This window comes from Colias philodice, chromosome 2 (assembly GCF_061535455.1).
Source record: "Colias philodice isolate Cphi_HAF_F1 chromosome 2, ilColPhil1 Martin Lab GWU primary, whole genome shotgun sequence".
Taxonomy (NCBI): domain Eukaryota; kingdom Metazoa; phylum Arthropoda; class Insecta; order Lepidoptera; family Pieridae; genus Colias; species Colias philodice.
Genome location: NC_143087.1, coordinates 5,606,434 through 5,624,858, shown reverse-complemented (window position 1 = coordinate 5,624,858; position 18,425 = coordinate 5,606,434). Strand labels below are relative to the sequence as shown.

At 32.0% G+C, this 18,425-nt stretch overlaps 2 protein-coding genes and 1 long non-coding RNA gene across 3 annotated transcripts in view; 1 reads left to right on the top strand and 2 right to left on the bottom strand.

The window, feature by feature from the left end:
* Positions 1 to 2,447: 2,447 nt before the first annotated feature.
* The window catches only part of LOC149490427 (uncharacterized), a 129,939-nt gene continuing 113,961 nt past the window's right edge, over positions 2,448 to 18,425 (bottom strand). Inside the window, exon 2 of the long non-coding RNA XR_016316765.1 lies at positions 2,448 to 3,159. This is a non-coding gene — a long non-coding RNA (uncharacterized LOC149490427). The remainder of the gene's footprint in view (positions 3,160 to 18,425) is intronic.
* On the top strand, positions 3,321 to 6,096 carry Vps52 (vacuolar protein sorting 52). Its single transcript, XM_089704038.1, has 7 exons — positions 3,321 to 3,743; positions 3,849 to 3,994; positions 4,079 to 4,646; positions 4,726 to 4,881; positions 4,953 to 5,071; positions 5,242 to 5,365; positions 5,437 to 6,096. The coding sequence occupies exons 1-7, from the start codon at positions 3,492 to 3,494 to the stop codon at positions 6,064 to 6,066; spliced, it is 1,995 nt and encodes a 664-aa protein (XP_089560164.1). The 5' UTR covers positions 3,321 to 3,491; the 3' UTR covers positions 6,067 to 6,096.
* Positions 7,260 to 14,264, bottom strand: LOC149490439 (uncharacterized). The gene is made up of 12 exons (XM_089704027.1): positions 14,089 to 14,264; positions 13,774 to 13,841; positions 13,533 to 13,671; positions 13,249 to 13,350; positions 12,808 to 12,973; positions 12,398 to 12,552; positions 12,223 to 12,292; positions 9,429 to 12,137; positions 8,811 to 9,338; positions 8,518 to 8,697; positions 8,183 to 8,437; positions 7,260 to 7,920 (listed from the first exon to the last, which is right to left on the bottom strand). Exons 1-12 carry the CDS (start codon positions 14,158 to 14,160, stop codon positions 7,724 to 7,726), a joined length of 4,641 nt encoding a protein of 1,546 aa, XP_089560153.1. The 5' UTR covers positions 14,161 to 14,264; the 3' UTR covers positions 7,260 to 7,723.

Sequence of the window (18,425 nt, the reverse complement as noted above, 5' to 3'; positions counted from 1 at the left end):
ACAGGAACTGTAGGGGTTATACTTTGACTATGCGTGCGAAGTCACTTTCGGACAGATAGTCAGACAGCGATATCTCAGTAATTGGGTCCAGATTTACCAGGTACAGAATACAGATGTTGGATCCCCTTAAAAATGATTTGCTTATAATAATAATATATTGTCCCTTAAATAAACCTGGTCGCAGACTTTCAGTTTTTTAAGCTGAATACACCAAACAGAACAGTAATTAAAGATTGATTTAAAAAAATTAGATCTTTAATTATATCAAAGTATCTCACTTCCATAATACTCGGGTACCATCATAAGGAAGGTACCCGGTCCTTTGGAAGGCTTACGTGGGGACACAGATCCAACACGCAGAGGCCCTTTAGAGAACTTTACTGTGTTGTGGGACACCAGCCGCAGCCTGCCCATGACTGCACTACAGAGATACAGCCCTGGGCAGTCCGCGGCCGATGCAGATGTAGGACTATTTCGAGGTATGGAAAACAAAATAAACTGGGCTATGGAGTGGGATGTTAAATGGGCCGGTAATTGGGGACTATTGGGAACTATGGCACCTGCCTTTCTACTAAATGAAAGTAAAAATATGTTGGCAGGTGGTGACTCGCCCTCTCACTGTATGGGCCCCCGAAATAAGTCACTGCAATGATGCGACAAGGGGGCAACATATTGTGAGCAGCTAAGGGTGGAGAGGCGTCCCTGGACTTTAAACGACGATCACGCGCTCCCTGAGGGTCCAGCATCACGTGCCCACTCGCCACTTACGATTCGCATCCACCCTTCGAGCTAAAAGCTCTCGCGACTCCACTCTGGCCGGCTGGTTAAGGCAAGCCAGAGGTGGGGGTCCTGTCCTCGTCAGGCTTCACTCCGACCGGCCGGTGAAGGCAAGCCGGAGATGAAGACAGGGGCCTCCCCCGAGAGCACTCGGTTCCCGCGGGGTCGCTACTCCCCGACACCCCGCCACAAGGTGTCCTGCGGGTTGACTGACTGCACGGATGGAATATCTATTTTCACATAGACGATAGATATTCCAACCGTGGGCGATGGGGTCGTCACATCCCTACGCCCTTATATCAAAGTATTATTATTATGACGACGCGGTTGGCGCAGTGGTAAAGTAACTACCTACTGAGCCGACGGTCCCGGGTTCGATCCCCGGTCAGGGCAAATATTTGTGTGATGAACTCAATTATTTGTTCTTGGATCTGGGTGTTATTATCTAGTATTTATTAAATATTATATTTATCGTCGCCTAGTACCCACAACACAAGCCTTAATTGAGCTTACTGTGGGACTAGGTCGATTTGTGTAATAATGTCCTATAATATTTATTATTTATTTATTATTTATTATGGTGCTTTTGGAGATGTGCGAGGATGCATAACGAGGGATGTGTTTCTAAAGATCCAATCACATCGCTTCATTTAGTGATTGAAGCGATACTATATTGGTTATTTACAAACTCACTTCCCTTGCTACGCATCCCCGCACATCTCTGGTGGAAAAGCACCCTACTTATGTTATTATTTAAAAGATAAAATAATGAAACTCAGGTTCCCTCAATTCCTTCTCAATTTCATTGCTTCTACCTCTACGTTGCTTCTACGCGTAAACATGTTACAAGGATCTTTTGGCACTTCGATGAGACTGGCGGAAAGGCGCGGGGGTGAAATAAAATTTGCCCATGCAAAAAATCTCCAATATTTCAGGGAATTAAGCTCATCTTCTAAGTATCTGCCATCAAAATATTATAGATAGCAAGATGACGGTATTCGCTCCGTATATCGCTAATTGCAAAAAAACTGTTTAGCGCAGCGAGTAGCAATTATTATGAGTGATTTATAATGTATAAGGCACAGAACAATAAAAACAAATAGAAGTGCGATAATGTCATAATTAGTATGAAAACCAGTGTCGCCAAACCCACACATTTAAACCGATAGTTATACAGTACACTACAAGTAAACTATGCCTTTGATTGGACAGCTTAATTTGAGTAAAAACTGACTTAGGTTATAAATTCAGCATTTCAATATGTACCCTAACGCACCATGTTACGGTTTATTTTAGTATAACATCTCTAGGTATATTAGCTGTTTTGTTTCTCATTGCACAGAAATTCCAAATTCGAAAAACATTCAGCTACTCCACAACAGAGGGCGTTAGTTTTCGATAGATATAACTTTGAACCTCAACACATAGAGATAAGGTTGAAATTTGTGTCACTCAACATTAATGACATTAACTTGATATTTATCTGATGCTATGCCCTGAGGGATGTCAGCCTTGTTATCGATATCGAGATATCGATAATTCACAAATAAATATTTTTTGTGTATTTTTTTTCTATTATACGAGTATAGTATGATGTGTCACATTTTGGAGTATGTTTATTACTACTAAGTACGTCTTTTTATATTATTATTATTAAATAAAAAACGGAATAGAATAGTATTAATCTATATTTACAAAATACAAACAGAAAATATGCATTATTTTAAATCTTGGAACTGCCGTAGGTTTGCTGTATCGATGGCCTTTGTTAGACTGCTTAGTGCTGTTCGGCATTCAGTTAACTCGTCACGTTGCATTTATCCATTTCTCTTTTAAATTAGCCTCTTTGGGAAATCTGTAAATAAATTGGACTAATGAAAGCTAAGGAAAAATAAAATAAAATTTAATATTTATAATGTTTGTCTTTTCTAAAGTATCGATACTGTCGATATGCGCCACAAGCATCACTAAAGCGACATTCGTTTGTTTATTGCAATAATATTCCAGAAATTCTTGTTTGCTGTTCAATCTATAATAGTACTAATTTCTTACGGATTAAGGTTCATTTTGACTAGATATTTGTATACAATTTTGACAAATTACAAGCGAAGATATAACATAAAATATTATATGTAAAATAAATAAAAATAAGACTTACCGATGGTATGAAATGCCTCCATTGCTGATATTATTTCGTCTGCTATCATTTTTGCACTCTTATACCGAACAACACGTCCTAATTAATGAATAAATACGGAAAAAAGGTTTGACAGCTGACAACCGACTCGAATATTTTTCTGCGCACAACTGAGAGCAAGTTAGGTGATCTTACCTTACAAGTGACACGTGGGCCACGCCCACATCACACTTCTATCTACTTTACTGTTCTGTGGTATAAGGTGTGTACAAGCATGATGTCATGGCAATAGACAGCATGTAGCACAGGTAAGAGCACAGGCATGTAGTCGTATGTAGTATCTGTTGAGTATCTGTGGACTGTGGTAGACAGTTGACGTCAAGGTTGACACTTGACGTACAAGTGAATAGTCAAATGTGAATAGTGAATATAATTTATAGTGCAATTTGGCGATTGTAAATATAGAATTGAATTAGTTTTAATAAATCATCGAATAATAATAGATAATATGTGTAGTAAAATTTAGAGATGATTTTAAGTTGAATATTCTAGTATAGGTACTGATATATATAAAAGAATGGCTAAATCATCTGACATGTCGGAAATTCTTGATAAAAATCTGGAAGATATTGAAATCCAAGAAGTATTGAAAAATGGCACTGATCTTAGAGAGTATGCCCTGCAAATCGATAAAAGTATAAAGGAAGCCGAAAAGGCATCTGTAAGTGATTATTTAAAAGAAAGTGAAAATATTATTTCTTTGCATAATCAAATCGAAGAATGCGATGGAATCCTGGAAAGAATGGAGAATATGCTTCTTGTTTTTCAGGTAAGAGATGGGAAAAATTTATTTTGAATGAGTTTGAAAATGTTTCTTGGTCCTTTTTTCTTAGCTATATTCTTAACATTACTAAACTAATACGAGACTTTTCAGAACGATTTAGGAAGCATCAGCAATGAAATTATAAGTTTACAGAAACGATCTGTAAACATGTCCATACAACTTTCTAACAGACAAGCGTTAAAAGGACCACTTTCAACATTCATAGAAGATATTGCTGTCTCTGAAACCCTCATATTGTGAGAAGAAGTTTTTCCATGTTGTATTATACACTTACATTAATTATTATAAAAACATCCATTCATTTCTTTTATTTTTTTCAGTGGTATCAATAATGTACCTGTTACTGATAAAGAATTCATGGTGCAACTGGCAATTTTAAACCAAAAATTAAATTTTGTTAAGGACCAGGATTTCAAAGAAACAAAGGCTTGTCATGATGTAAAAGATGTACTAGAGAAGTTGAAAATTAAGGCTTTATCCAAAATAAGAACATATATACTTGAACAGATTTATAAATTTCGAAAACCGATGGCTAATTATCAAATACCCCAAAATGCAATGTTAAAATATAAATTTTTCTTTGAATTTGTATTGGCCAATGAACGGAATGTTGCACAAGAAATATGCAATGAGTATATTGATACACTGAGCAAAGTCTATTATTCATATTTCAAATCATATGCATCAAGACTGGACAAATTAAAGTATGAAGAAGTTCCTACCAAGGATGATCTTATGGCAATTGAAGATGGATCAAAGGGAGGATTCTTCCAAAAATCTAATTTGAAAAATAAAAGTACTATTTTTACAATTGGCAACCGAGGAGATGTTTTAGCACAACAACTTGAAGCTCCTATTATTGTACCACATGTTCAACAAAAAACTAAAGTACAAAACAGAGATAATTTTCATAGTTGATAAAATATAATATGAGAATCGTAATGTAATATCATATTTTTGATTCCAGTATTCGTATGAAGCATTGTTCCGTAGTCTTCAATATGCCCTTGTGGACAACAGTTGCAGAGAATATTTGTTCACAACTGAATTCTTTCATGTTAAAGGCAGTCATGCCCAAGAATTGTTCGATAGAATACTCGGCAAAACACTGTCCTTATTAGTGGTGGGTAGAAATATTTAAAAAAAAATTGCCTTTAATTTCCTACACATTGACAATATTTTCGAATTTTTCAGAAAAATGTTGAGAACTATGTTTTAGAATGCTATGACTGCTTGGCTTTATTCCTTTGTATTCAATTAATAAACAGATACAGATGGATGTGCCACAAAAGAGCAGTAGCAGCTTTAGACAGGTAATTTTTCTAATATGTATATTAATGTTATTAAAAATATAATAGGATATCTCCAATGTGAAGCGGATAGTTTGATTAATTATTATTGGAACTGTATAAACAATTTATGAAAATCAGAGTTGATTAATAAATAATAACCATTACCTGATGACTATTTGTCTTTTTTTTAGTTATTGGGATTCTTTATTAGGCAGTTTTTGGCCAAGACTTGAATATGTACTGAAGTTAAATATCCAAAGTGTACATGACTGTGACCCAGCCAAGCTAGCTAACAAGGAGCTGGGCCCTCATTATGTATGTATGATGTTCTTAAAACTGACTTCCAAATCAAACTCTTAAGTATTAACATTGACTTTTCTTTATAGATAACTAGAAGATACGCCGAATTTTCAGCCGCAATGCTGAGTCTAAGCGAACAATTCCCCTCACAAGAGCTCAGCAATCTACTTCTTGTACTACAAGATGAAGTTCATTGCTTTCTTCTAAAGATGGCTGCTGAGTTTCCTCAAAGAATCCAACAATTGATATTTTTGATCAACAACTATGATATGGTATTGAGTATTTTAATGGAAAGGACAAGAGATAACACAAAGGAGGCAGAGAGTTTTCGAGAACAACTGCAGGCAAGAAGTTCGGAATATGTTGAAGAAATTTTAAGCCCTCACTTTGGTGGTATGATGCAATTTGTTAAAGAAGGGGAACTGCTACTAGAGAGCGATAAGAAAAATGAGTTAGCCAATTTAGAAAAGAAATCTCTTACTTTAGTTGCATCTTTCTCATCTAACTGGAAACAAAGTCTAGAGGAAATACACCGAGAAGTACTAGTTTCATTTCCTAATTTGGTTACTGGCTCTGGTTTACTGCAGATGGCGTTGACAAACTTTGTCCAATATTATCATAAATTCAATAAGCTTTTGACCCCTAATGCTCGAACGCAACTTGTAAATATTCACGTTATTATGGTAGAAATAAAAAAATATAAGACAAACTTTTGATAATCTCAAATAAAATGTTATAATTTTTAAGTTGTTTGTATTATACATATTTTATAAAATCGAAGAAAACTGTCAAAAGAGAAAAAGAACCTGATGAATGTTGAAAACTTTATTTGCGTAATCAATAAGTATTATATACAAAAATCACAGAGTGTGGAGACCATTTACAAAACGCACTTTTCAAATAGTCACTTATGTAAATTACTAATCACTGCTTCCGAAGATATTACCCAACAACAAAATTATGTTGGAGTGATAAGCAAGAAAAGTATAAAAATTATTTTTTCAGCTTTTGAGACTTCTTGATCTTTAATAATAAAATTAAAATTATACTAAACCACACAATAAATTTACAATAGAAGCCAAAGCCACCATTAACTATAACTTCCAATAACAAACACACAATTCACAGTTTAAAACGTAATATTTTACACATGAAAATAAAATTTTCGACATTTGAAATACCTATTTCAAAAATTACTTTAAAATTAAAGACAAACACTTTATTCCGTCATCTTATTGTAACGACTAGTTTGTGCAAGCTCCACTCGCTTGATACGACCATAAACCAAACACATCTAACTTTTAAACTAATTAAATTACAAGTACCATTTATTTTTACAGTTTCTTTTAAACTCGAGCATAGCACACATACAGACATACAATTTTATACAAACATTTAAAATTATATTTACAAAATCCAAAATTGGATTAAATTAAATGATTCATGGTGACACTGGTTTCAATTTTTTGTCAAGCCCTGTATTTATGGTTAGCATGTATTGCTGGCAACATTTCAGAGTTGTTAATGCATTTTAAAAAGTTCTCGCCTGGGATACTTCAACATTTAAAGATTCCAGCAACATTGTTGATCAACTATTGCTTAACAAATGTCTACCATAAATACGAGGCTTTACTTAAATTTTTAACATGAAGATATTCAATATATCAAACTTACATACTACAATGTGATAGCTGATACTTAATTACCATAAAGTATATATCTTAAGATTAACCCAACAGTAAATTAGTAGTACAGTTAGTGGTAAATATTTTCGCAGATTTTAAGGCCTTTTACGATAAAGTACCAGATAGTCGTAATCTCAAAGAAAACCAATAATGTTAGTTTAACATTGGAAACATACAACTGAATAATGCTAATTTTAACTGGTTTAGTTAAAATTAACTGTATATGATATATATACATACTACAAATGGATATTAAGAATTATTATTAAATTACTTTGCATGTTATTTACCATTAACTGTACAAGCTATTCAGTTGTGAAACCAATTCATGATTGAATTACTTTTATAATTACCTACTTCTTAATTGTTACAATTAATACTTAAACACACACTTATATACAGTAATACTTTTTCTAGAAGAGTCATGCATTTAAACTCATTTGCAGCCTGACTGACGAAACTTACTACGCTACGTAAATAACACCTATTACTATAGACGGTTACAAGGAACACAGTTCTATCAGATTTTACAGTTTATACTTACCAATTTTTATGTTGTTTGATAAAATAAACTTTTACATACAAAGTATAAAATTATATGTATTGATACAAAATTATTAAGTTGTTTATTGTTACATTCTTTGGAAAGTTTAGATTCTTCTTCTACTGAATTGTATTCCGTTTAATTTTACATGTGTATTCTAGATAAAATAGTTTTCCAAGCCTTTATTGGTTTCTCCCTTACATACGCCTTCAATAAAATTTCTAGTTCCGAAGATATCTTGTCAGGTTGCCATGACAACAGAGCTTTAGTTACACGCGGTGGGTTATGTTTGCTCATGTAAATCAAACTCGTGAAAATTGCTTCTTTAATACCATGCGACACTGAAATGAGAAAAAAAACAATATTAAATTCCAAATAAAAAGATATATAGGGGCATAAAATCAATATATTGAAAAAAAGTAAAACTTCCAGTTATAAGTAATACTAGGTACTCCATCCAAAAAAAAATTAAATTGTTTCCTTTGTTTCCTATATAAACTTAGGACATGGTTATTTTTTAACAATTAAACAATAAATACTACTGTATTATCAACATCACACGTAGCATTTAACTTATTATTTCTTTCAAATCAAAATACTCACAGTCATCTTGATCCAACATATCTAACAGTTGATTAACAATAATTTCACAGTGTACTTTCATATCAGCTGGATATGGTTTAAGGAGTGGTCCCAACATTTCTATACAGAATACCTTTACTTTTTCTGCAGTATTTTCAGCCTCTATCAGTGGTAAAAGCATATTATTTATTACATTCTTTTGACACCATTTCGGTCCATGACGCTTTGCAAATATTAATAAAGCTATCCTTAACATGTTCCTATCCGATTGATCATCTGGAAAAAACAAATGCACTATTAGTATTACGCCTGATATTCCAAGTCAACACTCATATTTCAATTATAAGAAAAATTACCTTTGACACTTTTAATTGCACTGTTAAACATTTCCAGAATTTTTGTTTCATTCCATTCACTAAATTTATACATATATTTCTTGTTCAGTATCCACCTTATATCTTGGACTCGGTTGAACTTATCCTCACACTTATAAAAGTGTAGCAAGTAAACTATACAAGTGATCAATGGTGTTTTTGCTGAAAAATAATGACACAATTAAAACAATACATGAAAGACAAGTCCATTAAAATGTTGTTTAATTTGATTTTTTACACAGTAATTTATATAGATAGAGAAAAACATATTTTACCATATTTCATGTGTGCCATTGGCAAAATATGCATCCATGCAGTAAGACATTGCTTGATGAGAGCAACTGCCTTGTATTGAAGACAATACATAGCGTCTAGAATAAATGTTTTCAACCGATATTTCATGTGGAACAATTTGCATGTCACTGCATAAAAATGGGAAAGACTCTCGACTGTGTCGAATTCTGGTGAATGGTTCAGCCGAAACAATGTATACTCGATGTTACTTAGCAAATTATTCACAATATTATATTCAGGTGTATTTAAATGTTGGAGAGCAGACAATATTATTTGTTCTCTCTTTGTCATAGCCAGGGGTCCATTAGAATTAACTTTATTATATAGCTCAAGCTTTCTTGCTGGATCTTGCAGATGTTTTATTAAGCCAGCCAATAAGCTCTTTTCATTCATTTTTCTTATATCTTCTACGAATTGAGTAATGGCCGATTGCATCTTGTCAGGTTGAGCTTCTAAAATGTGCGATATTGAATTTTCGAGGTTCTTGCAAATTGTGTCCGCAATTGTATCTAAAAAATATTATTTATTAATTAGATTTAAATTGATAAATGAAATAATGAAGAATATGTTAAATATAAAGCTTATATTTAATACTTTACCTGTTACACTAGTAGATTTACTTTTGAATGCAGCTTTTCCATGTTTCATTATCATTTTACATAGAATACTATTACTAAGATTATTTATAGTACTGGATTCATTTGATTGCTGTATATGATTATCATTGTTACTTTTGGAAGCATTGAATGTTGGGTTAGTTACTTGTTTGTCTTTAACATTAACATTTCGTTCATTTCTGCTTTTCGATATATCTACCTTAATGTTATTGTCTATAACTGATTCCAAATTAGTGCTGCGTAACAATCTTTTATTAGTATTATCCGAATTTTGTGAACTGAGCCTTAATGACCTCCGTTTTGATATTGCTGAATTAATGCTAGTATTTTTATCAAGTCCATTTATCTCATTAACACTTTCTTTCAAATTAATATTATCACAGTGCATATTCTCTTTTTCAACAAGCATTTTATTATTTGTTGAAAATAGATCTAAGTCAGAATAATCAATGTTTACTTGCTGACTTTCTGGTATGGTATGACTTATATTGTTGATTGGTTCTTTTCTTCCTGTTTTCTCTGAATTTGAACTTCGTAGCATCCTTTTACAACTAACATCTGAATTGCCAGAATCAATTCGTTTTCTCCGACGACTGGTCTTTTGCATCTTCAGGTCAACTTCATTTTTATTATCACTTATAACAACGTCACTCTTTTCTTTATTTTCTGCTGTGTTGGCCAAAATTCTACTCCTGCTGCGTGTTGAAATAGTTTTAGTTTGATTTATACTATCAGGTTCAGACTCTTTAATATTACTCCAGGACTTGGAAGGCTCTTTTCCTCCATCAAATGAATTATTGTCAGAGGTGTTATCTGATGATAATCTTATTTTGTCTAGATCTTTTCCTGAGTTCCTTTCCTGTTGTTTTACATGGTTTTCATTTTCTTGAGATTCGCAAGACTTTTCATTGTCATTTGTTATATTTTCTTTAGGTTTATTGTCACTGGTCCTCATTAATTTGGAATTTGGCTTACAGAAATCTTTTTTCGGTGCAATATTACTTTTCGATTTTAATTCTGCCATTACTTTTAAGGCTTTATCATATGCCTCTTTGTTGTTCAAAATTTCCAAAGATTTTTTGAGTTTTTCCTTGTTTGCTATTGGAACTAATTTATTTCTTTTTCTTAATTTTTTCAAAATTGGACTATTGGACCCACTAATTTTACACCTAGGCATAATTTTCTTCTTAAACCTATCAAGTTTAGTTGGTTTGCGAGTTTTGTTTATTGTCCTACTATTATTAGAATCTATGGCATGACTTTCTTCAAGTTCTTGGCTTTCACAATCATTATTTGTAACTATTTCCGTATTACACACATCATTTTGAAATTTGAGTGTGCTACTGGTACAGGATTTTCTGTTGTTATCACATATATCCTGTAAGCAATCTGATTGACTATTGTCTTCATTGTCAGAATTGATTAATAATGTTTCAATCACCTCAATATGATCATGACTTGCTGTTTCATCAAAATTCAGACTGTTCCTTTCTGTGTTCTCACACACACTCTGTTGTGGTGGTGTTACATGTTCAAGGTTATCTGTGCAAATAGGATTTTGTTCAGCCAAATTTAAAGGAGGAGACAGGCGATTCATTTGAATGGCTTTATTTGTTTCTAAATTATTAGATGGTAATATACTTTCAATTCTAGAATCATCAGACACTGTAATATCATTAGTCAAAATTATGGTTTCTTGACTACACTCATCAAATAATTGACATGTTTCTTTACTTAAAGTTGGCACATTTTCCAAATTATCAGGCATTTTTATTTTTAAAATATTTTTGATTTGCACAATTTCTTTACAAAGGTATGATATATTAGCCTGTAATGCTTTATTTTCTTCTCTTATTTTCAAAGCATCTGGACATCCAACATGGTCTTGAGTTTCACTTTGTGAAGAAAGTACATTTGATTCTTTTTGTAGCTGTTTGTGAGACATTGCAGGTGTTCTAGGAATAGGTGTTATTAATGGATGCTCCAAACGCATATTACGTAATATCATTTCCACTTCACAGTCATTATTTATTTCATCACATATTTTTTTACTGTTGTTTTCTTCCAAACAATTTAATGTTTCTGTAGATTTTTCCAGTTCTTTTTGACTAGATTGAGTATTAATGTTCTTTTGACAAACTCCAGAAACATTTTGTTTATGTAAGTTGTTAGAGATGTCTGCTTCTAATGTTGGTAAAATTTGAATCTGTAGTTTTGAACTATCTGAAGTAACTTCAAAAGATATGGGACTTGTTGATGTATCAACTAGAGTGAAGAGATGAATAGGACTTGTTGATGTTTCAACTGGAGTGAAGCAGTGAATAGGACTTGTACCAACATCTACTAATTGTCTCTTTTCTTTTATAGTCACTATTTCTGTGCTTAAAGGAATGTCTGTTATGAAATATTCAGGACTTTTTCCTGTGTTCTTATCACTAAGTAAGGCTTCATCATCAAATATGTTAGGACTTGATCTAAAACCTTCTTCTACTCTAATAGGACTGGTGGCTGCATCAACATGGACAATGTTTTCTTTATTGATCACATTGTGGTGTCTTTCTGTAGAAAATCCTAAGTCTGGACTATTTAAAAATTTATCTGCATCAGAAAATGCTAATGATGATCCCCGGCCAGTATCTTCACTGATCACTTCTTCATTACAACAATCATAATAGTTATCATTTAGCGATTCTGAAAATATTACATATTAATTACAATTTAAAAATATGATAAATTATGAAATTACCAATGAATTTCACGAACTGAAAAAGCTTACCTTTAATTTTATTAATTGGACCTGATTCAAAAATTGCTCCCTTAATGATTTTGTCACTAAAAGTCATGGGCTGTGGAAGAAAATACATAATATTAGAAACCTAAATTATAGGATACAACTAATTAGATTCTCCATTAAGATTTATTGTACCAATAATTAAGAGTAGTTTACTTACCTCAGCCTTATTTTGTAGCTGATTATGGAGAGGTGAACCCACAGGACTATCTTGAAGGAAACTTTCATCACAACTGTTGTCAGAATCTAAATTATTGTCTAATCCCTTAACATCCTTATATTTATTTATGATATCCTTACAAGATTTCGAATTTTCTGTAATTATATAATAATAATAAAAATATACAATTATTTATCATGTCTGCCATAAACCAATAACACTTCTTAAAAAAATATTGTCATTCATCACTTCAATTAAAAAGGGAGATTTAATTTTTAAATGTGCAAAGTCCTTTACTTTACCTTTTTAATCTACAACATTTCTATTATAATCCCACAAAACTCAAATAAAAAAATAATTTCATTTATTATACTTGTACAATGAGAATAAATAAAAAAAAATCAACTTACTTTTACCCAATATAACATCTCTCATCCATGCAATATCTATTAAATATTGTTCTCTTTCTTTCTCGAGTGAGGCGAGTTTCTTCTGGTAATCTTTAACAGTACTTGTCTCCAATTGTTTCTCAATATTTAAAGCTTCTATTACAGACTCATGCTCTTTGACCAATAACTGCAATTATAATGAAAAATATATAAACTGTATAGTGTATACCTAGTACTGATTGCACACAAAACCTCTAGTAATCATAAGATTTAGAGAGAACAAACTTAAAACCAAATGAAATCAATTATGATAAGAAATTAATATTACAAGAGTAAATACAGAAATTGGTACTTATATTTCTTATTCTTATACAAATATGACATTATCAGTTTACTATTTTTGGCAATAAGACATACATTTGATTTAAAATAGAAAATTAAAATCACAAACATGTAACTTACTTGTAATTGGTGGGCATGGGACCTCATTGCTTCACATTGGTTATCCAGATAATTTACCTTTTGTTCCAATTCTTGTTTACATTCATTTAATTTTACCACATCCTATAAAAAAATTAAAATCCTTATTAATTAATGGATCAATAATTACTTAATTAAACAATAGTTGAAAAAAATACTTTCTTCTATTATTCAATTTTTCTAAGGGAACATTGATTAAGTTAATAATTAAGATTATTGAATTTGTTGTTTTCGTTTTGTACTTTACATACAAAAAATCCACCAACCTTTTCCATTTGAATGCATTTTTCTAAAGTGACTTTGTAATCAATACATGCTTGTTTACACTCCTCCTTCGAAGCTAAAAGCAAGCTTTCAGTTTCATCGAGTTTGTCTTTTTGTAAGTAAAACTTTTGCAGAAGACAACTGAAATAAAAACGCAAATATGGTTATGATATAATTCAATATATATATAAAAAATTAATAATTAAATTGGTTTATATTTATAATATATATTTTGGTACTCACTGGCTTGCTATGATTTTATTCTTGACATTTATGATAGACTGCCGTTGTTTTTCAATCCTTGCAATGTTCTGTAACAAAAAAATTGTTAAAACTACAACTATTTCTCTTAAAATTTTAAAAACTATTCAAGAATAATGATGTTATTGATTTGTTGTCACAATATTTATTCTTACTTATTACTACGATCTCTGTTATTGTGTGGTAAATAATAATACTAAACAACATTGTTCGCTTTCAAAAACTTCAATTAAACATTTAAATTGTGTAAATTTTTATAAAACAATAATCACAAAACCGTCTTAAAAATAACCTTACCACATTCTGAGTCGCAGGCTGTAGGAAATTTAAATCAAAGTCTGCAACTGTGTCCTCATATGAATTAGCCATGTTTGTTTATTATGTTGCTTTTAAGTTTAAAATATAACTACATCTTTACACATCAGTAAAATTTATTAAACACCGGGCGCGCTACAATTATTACAGCCGACATGTTTCCAATCAATGACAGTGACACATGACAGTGAAATTAGTGGGGACTGGGGCCATAAACAAAGAAGAAGAAGAAGTTTTTTTTATCTATTGGGCTATGGTACATGGTAAAATCCTGCGGGAAAATTATTATTATAATTCAAATCACAGATTCAAATCATGTTTACATAAAAACATGATTTGAATTTATATACATAGTATAAAGATAACAAGAAGGCCGTCTCCCAGCGCTTAGGAACGCACGGTACCTAAACTCACGACCACGAGAGAGAGACGCAGAGACGGTTTTCACTTGTCACATTAATATTCTTGGGCATGACCCATGGGCATGACGAAAGATTTTGAAATCCTCTTCCATAATGTGTGTATACGTTTACTATACAAGAAAAACCCTATATTTCGGTAATATACTTAAATTTAACAAAGATAAAAGCCATTTTTCAAAAAATATTTATTATCTGTGCCAAAACAGCTCGCAGGTGTCATGGCGTAGGCGTGACGTCAAACTTTGGTAAATACGTAATTATTTGTACGCATTGCGAAGAAAATTAAAAAAATGTTGTGTGGTTTTATGAAACCACGGTAAAAGTGAAACTGTTCGAACGGTTCCGAACACGGCTTTGTGTAGCGCATGTCGCGTGTCAGTCGGCTGCCGAGTAGGTATACTCGGCAGCCGCGATACACGCGACATGCGCTACACAGACCAAAAAGTTTGAGACGATGTAATAAAAGTTTCACTTTAAAAAGTCTTTATTTAATATGTGTTACAGAAACGAATTTCAAAGTTTATGAGTGGTGTGCAGTATTGCAGTATGAATCCACATAAAAATAATGCTGAAAAATGTGTTAGTAATTATTTCAAGCGAGAAATAATAAGAAATGATTGTATAAAGTTGGTGCGGAGAACCCCGAACCACGTATTCGTGAATTCGCAATTGTATTTCTGTTCTGAGTCGATAAAGCATACGTGAAACAATAGAAAATAAATAAAAATGCGTATTCTCTACATATTCATAGCAACAAAACACATCTGACGCGAGTTGTTTACTTAAGCGTGACGTCACGCGTGTTTTAGTCAAAATGGCTAACTGCAGAATTTCAATGTTTTATTTTATTGATAATCTCATTAATCTTAATGGTTTTAAGATTTCTAAGTCACTATATTAAATTTATTTATTGTACATTTTCCCTTAAAAACACTAATACGATCATTTATGGATACTGTCGTCATGCCTATGTACATACAAATACCGAACACTCACAGCAATGGCATGGCGCGGCCATCACGGAGGTCTATGACATAGAGTAAAGTAATACTGTGGGAATAGAGAACCAACTTCGTGCATTTTTTGGCCAACTAGTTTATGAACGCCATCTGTTAGACGTATTCCGAAACTTTGATTGCAAATATATATATATAGCTATACATTTTACAGATTCATATTTTTTAATAATGTATATACTACCGAGAACGTATACACGCAGCTTTGGAATTACCAACAGGGGTAGGAAACTCGCCTTATAGTTAAACATTTATTATATGATGCTGCCATCTATTAGTTGTATTCCGAAATAAATCGTGTCCAATTAGTTATATAATTACTCGCTAGATGTCACAGCAACATTAATTAATAAAACATATGCTTTATACAAATATAATTTATCTATAAACTTTAAAATTATTGTAATAAAATGTAATTGTTTTATAAAATCCCTTAAACCAATTTAAAATACATAATTTTAAAAACAGTGTCGGTTACAGTCTCTTTATTCAAATTTTGATATCTCAACAAATTTGCAAATATGGCCGCCACTCGTTTTCATTGAACGTGAGCGCGTGCGCTTTTTTCTTGGCTTGTTTGCGTTTGCTGAATAAGTAATTCGTGAAGTGCCCATCTTCTGCTTCAGCTGAAGAATATTAACGAAGTCTACGCCTAGCGTCGAGTTGTATGATTCCGCTAGACGTACCTCTCCCGTGTTTTGAATTTGCGATATTTGGACGCTATTAGTTCTGTTATTAAGTGTTGCGATATTTGGACGCTATTAATAATTAAGTTTTGCGATTTTGGACGCTATCAGTTAAGTGCTGCTATAAGTAATCGATATGCCTACTGACAGACTTTGTGTGTTCGGATGTGTGACCAAAGGTAGGTAGTTGTGCTTATTTGCATTCATGAATTCTTATCTTAATAGAGAAATTCCTGTTTAATTTTCTATTTTAATTGTAACATTTGATTTGCAGGTGTCACCATCCACAGATTTCCGAATCCAGAAAAATATCCAGAACGATTTAGAAAGTGGGTAGACTTGGCAGGTGATACACTAAAAGACATCAGTGATGGAGAAATTTTCAAATCTAAAAAAATTTGTGACATACATTTTTTGGAAAGCCATAAAAATCGCAACAATCGCTTGAGTGCTTTAGCTATTCCTGTGAAGAACATACACGGTAAGTTAATGTAAATATTTAAATCTTGTTAAATTAAAAAAAAAAACAAATTATATAATATGCTCACGAGGCCGGTTTAAAACTCGCGTTTTTTTATGTAAGTATAGGCTATATCATCATGCTAAGACCAACAGGAGCGGAGCAATGTGGGTGAAACCGCGGAGCACAGCTAGTTTGTAATTTATTACTAATTTATTTACATTAGGTATACAAATAACAATTTTTTATCAGTTAGTGCAATTACAACTTGAGATCAAGATGTATTTATTGACTTTGTTATATTATTGTTATTGGCTATCTTGTTGGGTTCTAAGCATCTAATTTTCATTTGATTAGCATTAGCTAAACTTGTTAAATATATTTATGAATTATGATATAAAAAAAATACACAAAAATTCTTTGTTTGATTGATTCTTGGCCGATAGGTTATTCTAATACTAGACATAACTAAAAATACAAGCATACATTACACATAACTTAATACTGCTTTAATACAAACCATTATAAAGTCATATTTAATTTTAGTGAGTACGCTTGATAATACAGTATAGAATATAATTGTATGCAATATTAAATGATCATTCCAAATGATAAATGTTAACTGAACCTATGAATAACTTTCAAATATCATTTATATGATAAAACACTATCATACTGTAGGATGACAAAAATTGATTGTTGTGGATGAAGTTGTAAATAACTATTTATAATTTCAGGGTTGTCTACTATTACTGCTGTGAAAACTGTAGAGCCCACTATGAACATACCATCTTGTGTACTACAACAAGTGACTGGAGTCACTGCATTAGATGAGCCTGGACCTAGTATGTATGTGCAGCCAAAACCATCACTGCTGTCAGGTAAATTAACATTAAATACCTATATGCTTTGCTGGATATTTTTTTAATTAATCATATAAAACAATTTTTTTTGTTATATTATTTTAATTTTCATCATTCAACCAACCACAGTATTTTATATAATTCTTCCATTACAGGTACAAGAAAGAAGTCACAATGTCTGCATTATTATAAAACAACTCAAAAACAAATAAGAAATTTAAGGAGTGAAATATGCAGATTGAAAAGGAAAAATAAAAATTTTAAGTCACGTTTGGCTGATGCTGAAAAACTTTCAATGAAAAAATCATTTGAAAATGTCACAAAGTCAATGTCTTTGCCATCTAGACTTTTAACAAATATGCAGTTTCGGGAATCCGCGAAAAAACCCAAAGGACGTCGATTCACTACTGAAGAAAAAATTTTAGCAATGGCATTGTATAAAAGGAGCCCAAAGAGCTACTCTTTATTATACAAATGTTTCACATTGCCATCTGCTAAATCTCTCCGAAATCTGTTAGGCAGAATTAAAATCAAGCCAGGCATAAACACTCTCATCTTTGAGAAAATGAAGGAAACTGTGGACAAAATGAGTGCTGATGATAGATTGTGCACACTCATATTTGACGAGATGTCAATTAAACCACAAGTTCATTATCTTGCTGCCTCTGATGAGCTTAAAGGATTTGCTAATATAGGCCCAACAAAGATAGCTGATCATGCATTAGTATTTATGGTTAGAGGCATAAAAATAAAATATAAACAACCAGTAGCTTATTTTTTTACACAAAGTTTAAAAAGATTTGATTTAAAAAATGTAATAAAGGAGGTCGTAAAACATGTAACAGCTACTGGTCTAAACATAATTGCTACAG